This window comes from Rhinolophus sinicus, linkage group LG13, assembly GCF_036562045.2.
Source record: "Rhinolophus sinicus isolate RSC01 linkage group LG13, ASM3656204v1, whole genome shotgun sequence".
NCBI classification, from domain to species: domain Eukaryota; kingdom Metazoa; phylum Chordata; class Mammalia; order Chiroptera; family Rhinolophidae; genus Rhinolophus; species Rhinolophus sinicus.
In genome coordinates this window covers 31,618,983-31,636,843 of record NC_133762.1, presented here as the reverse complement: position 1 = coordinate 31,636,843, position 17,861 = coordinate 31,618,983, and the positions used below count along the sequence as shown (strand labels likewise).

Sequence of the window (17,861 nt, the reverse complement as noted above, 5' to 3'; positions counted from 1 at the left end):
TGAATTAGCTTCTACTGTAGGGTATTAGCCAACCAAGTTGTGTAGTGACTCAATTCAGTGAAAGTGAAGCTTCAGACAGCTGTAGCCAGAAAGACTCCCAGCTGTGTGACAAATGCTGAAGGCTCCAGGGCCAGCACCATCATACTCACTCCATTGGTGCTGCCCTTCCGGTTGATGTCCTGAAGAACGGCCTTGTCCAGACCCAGCTTTAGACTGGCCTTGTCAAACATTTCCCGCTCATAGGAGTTTCGAGTAATGAGGCGATACACCTTCACGGCTTTACTCTGGCCTATCCGGTGACATCGAGCCTGAGCCTGGGAAGGAAAGAGGGTTATATACATCATGTCACCAGTTATAATGGCAGCAGTCCAAGGCATAGGGAAATGCTTAAATTCCATGTGGTCTGAGTGGCCAGGTCTCATGGTGGAGGCATGGGACTGATTAAGGAACAGAATTTACCCAAATGACAGCTGCCCTTTCAAGGTCACTCATTTTACCACCCATTATTTACTGAGTGACTGCCGTGTGCTGGGATAAGGTGCTGAGAAAAACATGGCCTACTCCCCTCCCTAGCCTGTGATCACAGCATAGGCACACATTCCCAGGATGCTGTCCTGCTCTTTTGGGAAATGCCTCTGACCTGGCAGCACCCCTTTCACACCTAGACTAAAGTAGAAAAAAGTATACAACCTCTTATGGACAATTCTGGTTCATCTCTATTATGCTTCTACCCTCCAGGATTATTACGAAGCAAATCCTACACACCACATTGCTTCACCCTTGTATGTTTCAGTATGTGTTTCTAAAGATAAGGACTCTTGTAAAACTTATTACCATTGCCATACTTTAAAAAATGAATACTAAGTACTGTCTAGTCAGTGTTCCAATTTCCCTGCTTAGCTCATATATTTTTTAAAGCTCACAAGATCCAAACAAGGCCCATTCATTGTGATTGGCTGGTATGTCTCAAGTGTCTTAATCTAGGACTCCCTTGCCTTTGATCTCGCTTTTGTCAAGTGCTATTTTTTTTTTTATTTTTTTTTTTTTAAGAGACCAGTTATCTGTCCTATAGTTTGTCACAGTCTGCATTTTGCCATCACAGAATAGGTCCCTGTGTTCCCTTGTACTTCCTTTATACTGGGAGTTATATCTTGGGACTTCAGCTAACATTTCATTTTTGGCAAGTGTATTTCATAGGTGGTGTTGAATTTCCATCAAGAGGCACATGATGTCTGGTTCTCTTTCTTTGAATTGATGATAGTTGCCTAGATAATTTCATTAGGAATTACAATTCCCTTCATCAATTTTTTGGTTACCCTGATGTACAGTTTATATATTAATAGGAGAAACAAGCTAAATGTTTTAATTCTTTCTCTTCATTTAATAAGTTTCCAAAATAACATCCTCTACAAGTGACCAATGAAGATTTTCATAATTAGTATTTTGAGGAACACAAAGAAGTTATGCATTTAATTATGTGCTGTTTTATTGCATTGCTGTTGTTATTCTTATTGCTGTTCAAATATGGCCTGTGAGAAACCTCTTCAAGTTGGCTCGAGAGTTCTTTTGACATGATCCAGTCAAATATGGAAAGGAGGAAGACTAGAATAAACGCTGGTGTTGGAGGTGTTGGTATTAACTCAGGGTTAGGTGTGTACATGCGTGTATACAAACAAGAGTATATACAGACATAGAAATAGATGGGGATATGCGTGTATTCATGTTTGTATACACATGTTTATATACCTACATATGAATGCATGCTATGTATACGTGTACATTTATATTCTCTGTATGTAGTCTACCTATATTCACTAAGAGGGACCAGAAGCAGTGACATCCCAGTGGTAAAGGATACAACTAACTCTCAGATCTTGGTTTCTAAATACCATTCTCCGTAAGACAGAACCAAAGCATGTTAGAGAAATGGTTAACTCCAGGGCTGCAATAGACCAAGTACAGGATGAGCCTGAAACATATTACTGTGCCAGAATGCAAGGAAGTACTCAGAGAATGATGGAGACATATCAAAATAACATTTGAAACTTGAGGAGGCTTCCACTGGCTAAGGCTAGGACTATTTGAACATCAAAATAAATAAAGACTGTAATGGACTATAATCCACTGAATAAAAAAAGAACCCGAGTACATACTGACATAAATAAATTGGAGAAAAGGGAAAACTCTTCTTTATAGAACGTTAACCAACAAATGTAGGGTGACAGTTAGAAAATCACTACTTTGCAACCACCATAGTGATGAATGATTTAAGCAAAAATAATCAATGGAAACTAAAATCAATGGGTGAAACTTTAATGAGGAACAGGATATTTACACAGTCTCAAAGGATCTCTCCAAAATTGCTTATTAATTTCTAAGGGAAAAACACCAAGTTATAGTGGAGAAATCTGACAGACACCACTTAATTAAGAGACCAAAGTCAGTATTATCAGACGAATAAGCATCATGTCCCTCTCGATGTGGTATATTGATAAGGACATATCACTTCAGGGTATTACGAAACCTGAATCCAATCCTGAGGAGATACAAACACAAACTGAGGGATAATCTATAAAACAACTGGCCTGTACTCTTCAAAAACATCAAGGTCATAAAAGAGAAGAAAAATCAAGGAACTGGTCCAGATTAAAGGAGACTACAGCGGTATGAGAACTTTGTATTGGGTGACCCTGGATTGGATCTTAGACTGGGGGGTAACAGCTATAAAGATGTGGAAAGAAATTATAAAATTATAAAATATGGACTATGGATTGGAGACAATATTCTCATTTCCTGATTCTGAGAACTGAACTGTTCTTATGTAAGAGGTCCTTGCACTTGGGAAATACACGCTAAAGTACTTAGGGGGCAACTTACTCTCAAATGGTTCAGACAAAAGACAGGGTGTATGTGTGACGTGCATGTGTGTGTCTGTTCATGGCCTCAAGAGACAGAGGAGAGGGTGACAGAGGGCAGAAATGATCAAGTAAATGGGACAAAATGTAGACAGTTGGTGAGTCTAGATAAAGGGTATACAGGACTTGCCAACTGAAATTATCAAAATGACAATGTAAAAAATATTGACTATAGACATTTGAAGTAATTTCTCTTTGGGTATTATGCTGTCCACTTGCTATAGAGGTGGATTCAATTCTTTCATTTTGCTTTAAAATTTCAGGAATTAACTTTTCCCTATATTAATTGAACTACAATGAAGAGGATGGGGGAGAAAAACACTAAACCCAGTACTTTTGGAAAATGGTATTTTGATTATGTACTATAAGACTAATGACCAAAAAAACCCCACTATCACCCAATACTATATGCTGGCAAATTTACTTTTCACAGACTATGGGTTAGCAATTCTGACACTACTTATGCATACACTAGGACTGAACAAATGAGTAAATATTCTGTTACGATAATGAGATTCAGACTTCTCATAGCCAGGGAAAGGAGACACAAATAAGTAAGAGAGGAAGACTAGAGTTAATTCTGTGGTGTTGGACTAGAATCAGAAACGTCACTGTGGGTGGACAGATACGGAGTGAGTGCAGCACGAGTGTTTGTGTGAGTGTACTTATGTGTTAGTCTATATATTTCTAGCTGTCTGCTCAGAGTCCAGAAGCAATAACACCGCAGGAGCAAACAGCAGACCTGGCAGCCAAATCGTAGTTTCTAAGCGCCGTCTTGAATAATAGGAACCAGGGATCCTTAGAGAAACTGTCAATTCCATGGCAATGGCACGAAAAATGGAGCATGAACCTGAACATCTCGTGGTGACAGAAAGTAAAGAAGTGCTCAAAAACTAATGGGAGCATGTCAAAAGCACACAGGAGCCAACTCGAAGGCTCTCCAAATGACCTAATCAGAACAAAATAAATAATGAGAGTGAGGTATGATAGCCCATGAAATAAATATCCTTGAGTCCATGACTGATATAAATAAATGGGGCAAAGGTCAACTGTTCTTTACAGAATTCCAATTAATAAATGCATTATAGAAGGAATGACTGAAGCAGAAAATTACCATTAGCCAAACACAATAATAATTGCTGAAGGCAAGAACCACTAATGGAAGCGAAAATGAATATGCAGAAAAGTATGATGAGAAACACGATATTTACAGTTTCAAATATTTCCTCCCAAGACACCGATTGACTTTAAAGGTAAAACAAATGGTTACCTTACAATGGAGAAACCTGACAGGCACCACCTCAACCAAGTAATCAAGGTTAACATCACAAGCAGTAAGTCATATTGACATCATATATCTGCTGGGATGTACTGAAAACATCACTTCTATGATATTCTTGCCAAAAATGCGTAACTTCAAAATCTGATCATTAGAAAACATCGAGCAAACACAAATTGAGAGACATTTCACAAAACAGCTGGTCAGTACCCTTCAAAAGTGCCAGGATCATAAAAGACAAGGAAAGATAGGAGCCGTTACACACTGCAGTAGGCTAAGGAGTCATGACATCTAAAGGAAATGTGAGATCCGAGATTGGATCCCAGACCAGAAAAAGAACTTTTGTAGAAAACTGGAAGGAATATGAATAAGGTCTGTAGATTACTCTAGCATTGATAATTTCCTGGTTTCAACATTATACTATGGTTATATAAAATGTTAACATTAAGGGAATCTGGGTGAAGGGTCCTAGAAGTCTGTACTTATTTTGCAACATTTAAAAAGTTTAAAGTGATTTCAGAATACAGTTTTTAAAATTAATTTATTATTGTTTTATAATGCCATAAAATACTTCGGATGGTTCCAAGGTCGAATATACAAAAAGATCTATTTGGAAAAACTAGTTGCTATCCCCGCCACTTTCATCCTGTTCCGTCACTCCCCCTTAGGTAATCACTTAAACATAAAGTTTTGTTTGTTGGTTTTATCTTTGCGGGGCGGGAGTGTGGGGGAGAAGTGACAGGCAGACACACAGCCTTTTTAGATAAATGCTAGTATACTATACATATTTTTTCCACTTTGTTTTTTTTTCTCACCTAACACTATATTCAAGAGATGTCTCCACAGCAGTCTGCAGAAACAGTCCTCATTCTTTTATCAAAGCTGAATATACTATGGATTAGTTTAGTCAATCAGTCTTCTATTGCCGGACAACTAAGTTGTCTAGTCTTTGGCTATTACAATTAGTTGCCATACCTTTTTTCTGTATCTTTCCTGGTAGTAAATCATTATTATTAGGAGAAGATTCGATGGATAACTGTGGTATACAAAGGAAGGGATCAAAGTAAGTAATATGGTTTATGGAACCTATAAGGCAGTGATAATATTTGGCCCTAAGTACTGACACTGATTTTTTCTCTGACTCATCCTGTGTTGAGAGTAAATTGTAAGAGAGTTTAAGAAATATTCTGAGCAACAGTCTGATAGGGGAGCACTGCAGACACTGCTAATTACCTCCTTGGTATCCACATTCCCTTTCTTCTTCACTACGGGAACCCTGATTCTTGCAAAGGGCAGCAATATGTTTAACTGTGTCCCGGGGATGGCAAGGTAACAGCACAGTGACAATGAGATCTCCAGAAGTCTACTGGGGTGATCTGGCAAAGTTAGGCTCTCCTGCGAAAAGGACCCCGCCTTCCTTCATTATTTTTCTTGCTGGGGACATGAAGTATCCATCTTGGAACCAAGAGCATATAAATCCCACTCACTGACGATGGTGGGGCAGAAAGACGGAAGGAACCTGGGACTCTGGTGACACTACACAGCCATCTCACTAGTCCTGGACTATCCACCTCTGGACTTCTCGTTCACTGAGAAAAACAAAGCTCTGTTTCAGGGGCCACTGCCACAAGCAGCTAATGAGACCAGGAGATAAACACACGTTCTGCCAAGATGACTTACCTGAAAGATTAACGGGATGAGTCCTGCCACATTTAAGAGATTCGTCATTTTACAGTCAAATCTCAAACAGTTAATCATATATTCCTTGTTTTCCGAAACAGAACTCACACACAAAAATGTGGTAGGAACAGAAACATTCAGAACTAGGGCAGCAACTAAGATGAAGTCCAAATAAGATACATCAGCAAAGATAGAAATACAGAACCTTTGGAGTAGGCCACGGGGGTGGGGGGGGGGCAGTGGTGCTATACCCCCACCCAGGGAAGATCACAGGGCTCCAACGCTCTCCTGCACGATTTGCAGGCTCACAGTTTGTTCTTTACTTTTTAATTTATTTGAGGTAAACAAGGCCTACAAGAAACAAGTAGTGATGTTCAGAAAAATTAAAACAAAAAACTGGTCTAGTTCCCAGTGACTGCAATGGGAAGAAAGGGGTGTGTGTGAGACTTAGTTGGCCAAACAGTACAAGATTTCAAATTGATTCCAACCTTCAATTTACTACTGTAACTTTCAAGTCCAGGACTTAGCAAAACTTTATACCGTGTCTTTCCATACAGTCAGATGAAAAGGAAATAGCTGGTATAAAGAACCAAGCGTAATGTTGATTCTGCTCTTGACCTTTATAGTACTTCTCCAAGTCGTTGGTTCTACTGAACTTAAAAAGTACATTTTCTTTAATAATTTAAAATACTACTTGTTCCTCGATGAAAATCTGCATAATCAGAGAATTAAAAAAATTATTAAATAGTCCCCTCTGAACTCTACCATTTTTAGCATGCTGGTACAGTGTCCCAGCCCATTTTCTATGCACAAGTATTTTATTTCAAGCCCAGCAATTTTACATTTCTCTTGGCACTCTAAAAGTCCGCATCCACAGGTCACCGACTCCTGCAGAAGAGGAATGAGGGGCCCCTATGCAGTATGAATCAGGGGGCACCGGGTGGCAGACCTACGTTTGGAATCTGAAATTCCCAACTCCAGGTTTGCTCCTTGGAGAAAGGTCTCTTCCCCTCTTAAAATGTACACGTCTTTGGGAAATAGCACAGATCTGTGCCCACTGCACTCTACTTCTACTCTGTGGTTCAGTTCAATCACCCCAAACCAAAGTCCTAAGCACCCCTGTCTCCCCAGGGCCTGGTCTCGTGTCTAGAGCTCAATTAATGTGTAGTAAGTCAGTTAAGAGCTGGCTGAGAACGGGAAAGAGAAGGGAGCGGACTGAATGGGAAAAGGAGAAGGGAGCCTCGGGGCAGGAGAAGAAAGAACAGCGAGTGAAAACGAGAGGACTTTGAAAACAGCGGCAGGAGAGACTGAACAGAAACTCCAGGCACTTTCTTTGGGACTCATGCAGTACAGTAAGTGCCTGTCACGGCTGCTTCAGGGGTGTCACCTATGCTCACCCCACTGTGAGTGGTCACACTTTGTATTCCCTCTGTCTGGGACACACTTCCTTTGTTCAGATGTCACCTTCTTAAAAAAGCCTTCCTAGACCACTCTCTAAATCAGGGCACCTAACCCCCATCATTCTTATCCTCTTGTACTGTTTTCTTTCTTTGTAAGAAGTATCGCTGTTAACTCTCGTGTACTTTTCTTTGTTTACTGAGCACAGTGCCACACAACCTCTTTTACAATGACTTCTTCCCCTGAGTTTTTGCCACTTGTCAATAATTTAATATTAAATTATTAAATTTAATCATCTAAAGGATGGGTTTTTCAATTAGTAGACTGCTTTCTTCAAATAAAAGGTTATTTGGAAACTCATTAAATGAAAAATACAAAGCAAAGTGACTCTGTGTGGAGTGGTGACCAGGGAAGAAGCCCAGACCCTCACCAGCTAGCTCCCTTTTCCTGCCTCCCTTCCCTTGTGGTGTCCCCTAAGGCACCTCTTCAGTTCTATGAAAACAGCAGCCTCCAAATTTATCAATCACCCGTATCATGAAAAAGGATGTGAGGTACCCACTACGCTCCCTACCACGTACACTCATACTCCGAGTATTAGCAAATATCCCATAATACAATATACACTTAGGATGAAGTGCATCGTTAATGATAATGGATGTAAATCTACATTCTAAACGGTCTTCTTGTAAGTTAGAATCTTCTTGGCTGACTTATTGCATAATCTGGCTAAAAAGTCACTGCTTTACTTCCAAACAGTGTTGATGAAGAACTCTAACCCAGAAGTGCTAGCTCTGCCATTTTCTTGCTTTTTAAACGTATTAACTCCAATCTTTGCAATAACCTTTTAAAGCCACCATTATTTAGTTTGGTTAAAACTAGAAAAGTGAATCTGCAAATCCACTTCACTGGGAATAAACTCTAAGGTGCTGCATTACGTGGGGAGCAAATGAACGAGTGAGGACGCTGCCCTCTGTCAGCTGCCACACCATGGACCGTCCCCACCCCTTTGGGTTAGCTCACTGACTGTTTATGACGTACGGCCATTTAATAAACAAGCCGAGCGAAAAGCCAGAATCAATCCATATATCACGAGTTAGGGGGTTAGTCAAGCTTAATAACTTTCTTCACATCTGATGACGATGAGGATGATATTAACAGCAATAATAATAATACAGGAGTTCTAGTCTGTACTTGGAGGCTACCACTGTGAAATACCATTTGATTTCAAGTAAAAGGAAAGAAACCACTCCAATTAGTGGGAAGGGGCGACATTTACTTTTCATTTGGCTGCACAGCCTGACCGAGGCCCTAAGCCTGCCATCTGGCTGACAGCGTAGCATGGAGCATGGCAGCCACGCTAAAGCCAAGCCCGGTCCTGTCATGATGTTGTTGGATTCAGGGGCAGCTAAGGCAAACAGCAATCATCCTAGTGGTTACCTGCAAGTCATTTTGTGGGTTCCAGTCTGAATCAAATATGATGCAGGTATCAGCAGCTGTGAGATTGATCCCCAGGCCTCCCGCTCTGGTGCACAGAAGAAAGACAAAGCGGTCTGAGTCTGGCTTACAGAACCGGTCGATGGCTGCCTGGCGCAGGTTTCCCCGTACTCGCCCATCAATTCGCTCATAGGTGTATCTGAGGGGACCCAAACGAACGAAAGCCCAGGCGTTAATCATGACTTCAGTGGAGAACAGTAAACAATGCAGGAAGCTGTGACCGCGGGCCTTAAATCCCTCACTTCTAAATTCAGATCAAATGTCAGCAGTCTAGAAGGAATCCCCCCCCCCCATATGCAACAGAGCAGACACCTAAACTGCACTGCAAAATGTCCCCTATCCCCCCGAAAACACACACACACACACACACACACACACACACACACCCCAGCCACAAACTAGAGGACTAGAAAAACTGTAAAACAAAACAAAACAAAACAAAAAAACAATCTCTAGTGCCCAAGCAACTTATTCTCAAGTTATTTCCCAGTTTCTCACTAACACTGAATCTAATGATAAGATCAGAAAAAACAAATAAAAGCCTCAACTGTCTACTTTCAGTAGTGCCCATAAGAAGGACTCAGAGTTCAAATCAGTCTCTAGCTGCTTTGTGGTGAACTGAGAATTGGAAGATGATGATATTGAGAGGCAGTCCTTTTATGCCCGGACTAGACATCTCGAACCTAACAGTTCCTCAAAGCTTGAGAGGCGCACAGCAAAGCCTCCAAGTGTATAGCTGAAACCAAGATCTTCTAGGCATTATATTGCCGAGCAAGTGGGGATAAATCACAGGAAACGTTTCTGTGCTGTGTCAGGGGTAGAGGGAACTAAATTTTTTAAAGGAAAATAAAGTGAAGAAGTAAAGCCGAATATCCTTAAAAAGACGTATACCTGTGTGTTAAGTCAAGAAATAAGGGTGGAAAGCATGGTGGAGGAAAGAGAAAAAGGAAAGAGAATAAGAAATGAAAAATGCTAGAGGAGCATATTACTGCCCATCCATCCAACCAGAAAACACAGAAGGTAACTTGATGATGGAGATCACGGAATTAACAGGATTCCAATACTGTACAATCTGGACAGCTGCCGAGAGTCTTACCCTTCTTTCTCTTACTTACCCCCTAACAACAAGTGAATTAACAAGGGGATGTTACCCTGGACCCAATCTGCCCAATAAGCAAGAACTATTTGGTAAAGTGGAAGTGATAGGAACCTTGTGAGATAAGGAGAGTAAGTCATCCTGGACCTGACAACAGGCAAGAACACGAATCCTGACAAAAATCTTATCAGTAGCCCAGAATTTGGCAAACCTGATCTCTAAAAATTCAGATAAATAACTGGTAAGAGAATAAGGATGGACAGTCCAGGGGTAAATGACTGTGTGGGGATGGTTCTAGAAGACTAAATTTGGCGATATAATCCTGATTTCCTTGAGGAAAAGGAAAACCCAAGTAAAGAAACCAACAAAGGAAATACACGTAAATACACCAGGCCAACTCAGACTCCTAAGGGACATGTAAGACAGCAAAGAACCAAGTTCAAAAATACCGCCTTCATTTTACAAAGCTGCCGTGCACCCATACCTGGAATTACAGGGGTAGATTTTTCCTTTCTTCTTTTTTAATGTAACAAACTTAGTGATAATACATGGGACAGTGATAGCAAATAAGACAAGTGGTGATGACAGGAGTACCATAAAGGCAGGCTAAGATCTTGTGTCATGAGATAAAAGCTAAGGGTTAGAGTTCTACAAAACTATCGGGTCATTAGATATAAGGGTCATTATCATTAATCACGGCCGAGGCAGCAATATGAGCAGCAACGTAAGTGGCAGGCCCTGTGATACCTGCTTTGTATGTGTCATCATATCTCACGACAGTCCCATGAGGTAGTTTTACTGTTATCATCCCCATTTTACACGTGAAGAAACTTCAAAAACAAAAACACAAGCAAAATAACTTGCTTAGTCACCTGGCTGGTGAGTTGAACTCAGATCCATTTGACTCAATGTCCACACTCTTAACCAGTTTGCTCTATGTTCTTCACATATACCCTACATCTCAATGCGGTAGGAAAGAAAGATTTCCCCAAGAACTTAAAAGAGAAAGATAAAGATAAATAAGGGACACTAGTGAACTTAAGAAACTTGTAACTCTAGTGGAAGGTGAAAGAAGAAACTGTAGGTATCAAAATGGTTTTGATAAATCAATGCACCAAGGATCTGTGCTGGGTTCTCACAGAAGTTTGGCCATGTGTGTGATGCAATGCAAGCAGCACAGGATTTGGAGTCAGAAGACAAAATTAAACAATAGCTGTGACCACCCCCACCATCACACATGTGAACGACTACTGCTACAAGCACAGAGGACTCAATATTCTTTAATAAGACACCCCCAGCCATCAGAGAGGAGCTAGATGCCGAGGGATGTGAATGAGGCAGGGAATCAGCATAGTCTTAGGAGGAGGAGAAATCAATGAATAGTGATGATATAGCTTGGCCATGATCCACAGAAAAAATTTCCATAAAATTAGGTAGTGTTTTTGCCAGCTATGATATAACAGTGGTTTTAGAAACCATGTAGGATAATTGGAACATTAATTCTCATTTCCATCACTTGTTCACTTTTGAGGAAGCAGTCTCAAAGAACATAACACTAAAATAAAAATCCAATTACTGGCATTCTTTTAAATTGTTCCTCACCTCCCTCACTTCCATGTCCTCACCCCTGTATGAGAATATGGCATGAAATTAAATGGGAACAAAACCAAACTGACAGCTGGAGAGGCAACGAGGCTCAGCAAGAGGACAAAGAAAACTTTGAGGGCTAATAAGTCTGAATGAAGAAATCAGACGTCATAAAATTTGCCACACCAAACAGTACAGCAATTAACCCTCTGTGTCAACTGTATTTTGAACAAAATCCTTAGGAGTTGATGTGGTTCATCAAACTGTAATTCTTAGTCACTGTCATGTATCAACGAGAAGCAGGTGGCACTCTGGAAAACCTCCGTGTGCTTTGTTTTGGGGGGAGCAAGGGGAAGAGTGACACGTTTTTGGCACAACAGGAAATGCTGTTCTCAGAAGGCTTAAGGAAAAATGAACAAGTTTCTTGTCTCCCAGCAATAACCAGCTGGAAAATATAAGGAGTGAAAACACTCCCATTCACAACAGCCATGAAAATATAAAGTACTTGGGATTAAACTCAGTAAGAAATAAGACGGACTGGGCGATATGACACTCAGGGCCATGCTGGTTTGCTCACCACCTCCCTAACACATGCAGAGGTTCTGGACAAGGTAGGCTTGTCCAGGCAAAGTACATACTTACTGAACCATCAGTGTATATGAAGGACCTCTGTAAGTGCAGTGAATACCAGGTTTTTCAACCTTGCAAAGATGTCAACTGTACCGTACTGAATGTATAAAAAGCAATCAAAATCCCAAAAACTGGATATAGATAGATAGATAGATAGATAGATAGATAGATAGATAAATACCGATGTGTGAATGTGTGTATAGATATGTATATGTATATATATAAATAAGTTTTTATAGTGAGGGGCTGAAGTAGTCAGGGGTAGATTAAAAAATAATAATTATGAAGTTCACCTCCAATAATACATGAGCAAAGCAATAGAAATATTGATCAAAAGAATTAAAAAAAATTAGTCATACACCCTGCATATATAAATAACATCTCAGTATATTTTATGGTGTTTTAGATGAATGGAGAAAAGATAGACTATTTAATATAGAAAATTAGACATATTTGCAAATAAACTAAATAAATGCCTATTTTATACCATTTACCAAAATTACAGGATTGAAGATTGAAATGTAAACAAAAAACAAAACAAAAAACCCCCCAAAGAAATCAGTTAAAGATTATGAGTTAAAATGCACATTTAATCCTTTTATCTTCCCAAACCACTAATAAAATGATAGTAAAAGGATTTTTAAAAAATGTATAATAATGCCTCCCCTCCCCAAATAAACCCACAAACAGAATCATAAAAAATTCTGGAAGCTGGACAGCCAGCCAAGCAGTATTTAATTTGAAGAAAGCAGAATACCAGGTGAGAAATAACCTAATTCAATATTGTAGACTATCCAAAGGGATCAGGAATTGGTGGCAACAGGTACCCTTGAAAATGGGGATGCAAAGAGTCTAAAAACCAGGGGACTGGCTGAATATCATTTAGGCTACAGGTCACTCACCTCAGCCTTGAGGGTAAAGACCTTGTACCCCTTTTTACCCTAAGAGAGACCAATCACAGTTAAAGATAGAAGTACTATAACTGAAAAAAGGGAAAATTGAGACCTCCCTACCTCTCTGCACCCCACTTCCCTACAATCAGCTCCCAGGACTATCAAGTTCCCATCCTCTAGGCTGGAGAGGGGAAGAGAAACACTCAAAAATACTGACACTGGAGGTTCCCCAATGAAATGGTGCAGCTAGATGGCTAGTGTTCACCCATGGCAAGTGAAGCCCAGAACCAGCAAGCCTAGCCCACATACCCAGAGCTTCCAATCAGCTCGACAGTGCCCACAGTCTGATGGCTAAGACCAGACATTGGAGAAAAGGCTTTGACCTGAAACACGGAGGTTCTGCTTCTGGTATAGAGGGAAAAAGTCCGAACACACCAGCCCTTGGCAAATAACTACGGCAAAATCCAAATGAAACATAAAAAAACAAAACAGACGAACAGAAAAACCTCTCTGAGGGGACTGGAGAGTAAAGGAAAGCAGGCAGATTATGGAGAGGACAGAAACTTGTGGTTTTGGCCAGAGAAAAAGCCGCAGAAGTGCAGGGCTGCTACAAATCTGATAAAAAGCCACTGTCTTTTTAACCAGAGGCACAAGAGGAAGGAGTCTGGGGCCACCAGTACTGCCGGAGGATGAGAGGGGATCTCCAGAAAGAAGAAAGACAGAGAAGGCGCATCCCAAACTCTGGGTATAGATGCTACCTAAGTCTCTAGCTGACCTGACTCACACATAAGTGGAACATGCTAAAAGTAGTCTGAGCTAAGACTGGAGCTGCTACCTACCAGACCTTGATAGAATTTGCATTTTGAATCTCACCTAGATAAATGCCTCTAAACAATAGCCGTCAACATCTTCACAGCAACATAGCAGAATCCTAAATCTCTACAACAAAACATTCACAATGTCCAGGGAAAAAAATCCAAAATCATGTAACATATGAATAAACAGGAAAAATGTGACCCATTTTCAAGAGAAGAAACAATCGACAGATATCAAATCCAAAATGTTATAATTATCAATGAAGAACTTTAAAACAGCCATTACAATTATCCTCGATGGAAGCGAAGGAACGTATGTAATGAATGAAAAGATAGCAAACCACAGCAGAGAAACGTCAAGCTAAGAACCAAAAAGAAATTCTAGAACTAAAATACAAAAAAGAAAAAGCATTGAATGGGCTTAATAAGCATGATGCAAATAACAGAGGAAAGAGTCAGAGAACCTGAAGACAGATAAATCAAAGGAGAGAGAAAAAGAATTAGTGGGGAAAACAATGGAGCCTAAGGACCTGTGGGACAATATCAAAAGGTCAAACATACAGGTTACCTGGAGTCTCAAAAAGAAACAAGAGGATAGGGCAAAAGGGAAAAAACAAACAAACAAAAGAAAAACACTGAAGAAATATTGACCAAAATCCTCCCAAATTTGATAACATACATTTACATATTCCAGAAGCTCAGTGAACTCTGCACAGGATGAATTCCATCCATCACCATCAAACTGCTGAAAATCAACAGAAAATCTCACTCGAGAGAGTAAAACAACACATTACACACAAGGGGAAGAGTCACTTAAATGACTACAGAACTTCTATCAGAAACCATGGGGCCAAAACACAGGTGATTAACAATTTAAAGTGATGAAAGAAAAACAAACAAAAAAGCCAACCCAGAATTCTAATATGAAAGACAGAGATATAAACAAACAAAAACAAAATTTTGACTGGGAGAAAACAGACATTGTAGGAAGATTTTTTTAAAAACTCTATCTCGATTAATTTCAGAAAGACAAATGAACACACCACATTTGTGGAATAACCAGTCGAATGCTATAAAAATTGAAAAATTAGAGAAGAAAATGTTCTAGGAAATTAAAAATATAATTACACAAAGAAAACGTAGGATTAAGGTTGGAAGACAGAGTAAAGGAATTCTATCAGAAGACAGAGCAAAATATAATGAGATGGAGAGTAAAGAGAAAATCACGCAATTAGTCAAGAAGGTCTGACATAAAAGTAACAAGAGTCCCACAAAGATAAAACAAAAAGAAATAAGGAAAGATAAAATTCAAGAAAATTCCCCAGAGCTGAAGGAATTGAGATTTCAGATAGGAAAAAATGACTTAGTATCCAATGCAATGGATCCCATACAAAAACAGTTCACTGTAAAATTTTACAGCACCGGAACAAAGAGAATATATCAAAGTTTCTAAATAGAAAAAAAAACAAAACAAAAAACTGTCACATACATAGACTGGGAATCATAAGGGCTTTGAACTTCTAAACAGCAACCCTGGAAGCTAGAAGACAATGAAGTAACCCTTCAAAATTCTGTGGGAAAATGATTTCTAATCTAGAATCTCAAACCCAGCCAAACTATTACTCAAGAATGAGAACAGACTACAGATATTTCAGACAAAGCCTCAAAATTCACTCCTCATTCATCCTTCCTTAGAAGCTCCCGGAAGAGGTACAAACCCATGTCCACCAACAAAAAGATTTGATTCAAGTGGGAAAAAAAGAAACTTGTCGGCATGATGAAGGAAGGGAGATCACAGATAACAGCTGTGTACTAGGCATGAAGAACAAATGGACAGAGAGAGGCATGTTAGAAGGTTTCATGAGAGACAGCTCTGAGAACATGAAACTGATGTGCTTGAAAACAACAAGAGGAGATGCAGACAACCAGGGTGAATTTTGGAGCTCAATTATACATAAGTATATAGAAAAATAAGCAATTAAGTAAAAATAATAGTTAGCTTCAGAGAAAACAAAAAATTGAGCAATAAAGAAACAGTCAACAGGGTACTGCATGACTAAGCTATAATTTAGCTTTTACGTAAGTTCTAATAGACACAATAAAAATCCAACGCAAAGTATTACATGGCATATTGGGAAGGTGGGAGGACAGGAAGTTGCATACATGATTTTTATGAGGGGCAGTGAAAGAAGAGAAATACTCATGTTCCATAGTGAGAACAGATAATACCTAAAACTGAAAAAAAAAATCAAGAAATTATAACTACTAACATTTTTTAGATGTAGCTATAAATACCAAAGAAATAGTCTAAGAGTTTAAAGTAATTGTTTCTGGGGGCAGGAAAACTCAGGGGAGAAGAGGGTATGAATTCGGAAATACAATTTTTCTTAAGTCCATGTGACTCTTTATACATTATATACAGGTATAACTTTAATGAAAATAAAAGCTTAATTAAAAAGAGAAAAGGATTGATGATATTAAGCCCAGAAGATCCCTGTTAGATGCTATTACGGTGAAGAAACCACAAAAGAAAATACTTCAGAATATTTATGATTGGAATGGTTAAGAGGTGGAGAAAGTAAGCCTTTTAAAGCACATTGATTTAAGCATTCAAATTTATTTAAAGCTGTTTTTAAGACAGAGATTTGACTATTGTAAAATTTAAAACTTCTAAAAATAAACAAACAAAAACCCACACCCATAAACTAACAGTCAAAAACAAAACTGGGGAAGTATTTGCACCATATTCTTAAGTAATTTATAATTCTTATAAATTAACAAACAAAAAGGCAAAGAGCAACCGAAAATAGAGAAAGAACATGAATAAGCAATTCACAAAAGAAGAAACATAAGTAGCTATTTTATTATATATGAAAAAATATTCACTCTCACTAATAATCAAATACAAGCTAAAACAGGAGACCGTAATTTAAATACCTTTCTAGAGGGTGTTTTGGAAATATTTACCAAATGCTTTTAAAACTGTACATCAGAATTTATCCTAAGGAAATAAATGGAAACAGTCACAATGAATATAAAGGGATGTTCAGAGTTCCTTAAAATGCTGAAAAAATTAAAAACCTAAGATAGAATATCATGCAGATCATCAAAATTATGTTGCAGAAAAATAAAAGAAAAATTTTTTTATTAAATAAAAATGTATTACAAAGTAGAATGTAGAATATGTAAACAAATAAACAACAAAACTAAATGTATGCATGCATGCACACACAAAAAGACTAAAAGGATAAATGCCCCAAGTATAAATGAGGGCTTTGAGCAGGGGTGGTATTACATGCACCCATATTTTCAAGAGATAGTATGATACTCAAGTAATTTGAAAACAAAATGATCAATAAATGATAAGCAAAAATAGCATAAAGGGAGCTCAACAGACACCTGTGTTTAACAAAAGTGTGTTAATTACATTTACTCATTTGGTGGGGGGAGGGCTTCTTTAATAAAACTGCAAACTAGGAGTGTTATATATTTTGAAGAGTAAGATAATATATTTATGAGAAGCAAGTGTTCTGGCAATGGGTTCCTAATCTATAGTAAATTCGTAAAATATGAAACTGCTTTACTAGTTTTGATTTATTCATTACAACTTCCTCAAAGAAAAAATAATACAAGTCTTAAGAATTCTTTACCTAAAAAGCTCCACTACAGGGCTCAAAGAAATTCTTTCATTGTCTCATTCGATTTCAGAGAATTATGTATGTAACATGAAATGTCAGCATATCCTATAGTTAAATTTGTCATTTAATACTCTATTTTCTATAAATTACATGTTATAAGAGCAAACGGAATGTTCAAGGACAATAATACGTAAAAGACAAGTAAGATTTGCTATGATTTTACTTTAGGAAAACAAAGATTTCCTTCAAACTTAGCAATGCCTAAGCCAATAGTTTCTGTGATCTTGAAAAGTCTTTTATCATTGAGAGTAAATTTTGAAAAATTCATTTATATCTTCAGATCACTGGTATAAGGTCCAGTGCATAATTAACAAATGCAGTACCCACACAGACTCCAAATAACCCATGTAAAACTATAGACTTTTTACCTGCATGA

The 17,861-nt window shown here is 38.6% G+C and overlaps 1 protein-coding gene across 2 annotated transcripts in view; it reads right to left on the bottom strand.

The window, feature by feature from the left end:
- The window catches only part of CHD6 (chromodomain helicase DNA binding protein 6), a 181,863-nt gene that overhangs the window by 56,205 nt on the left and 107,797 nt on the right, over nt 1-17,861 (bottom strand). For both annotated transcript variants that reach the window (XM_019748943.2, XM_074318117.1), the window contains exons 17-18: nt 8,710-8,905; nt 150-314 (exon numbers count right to left, since the gene is read on the bottom strand). In XM_019748943.2, the coding sequence (XP_019604502.2) occupies nt 150-314; nt 8,710-8,905 (361 nt within the window). The remainder of the gene's footprint in view (nt 1-149; nt 315-8,709; nt 8,906-17,861) is intronic.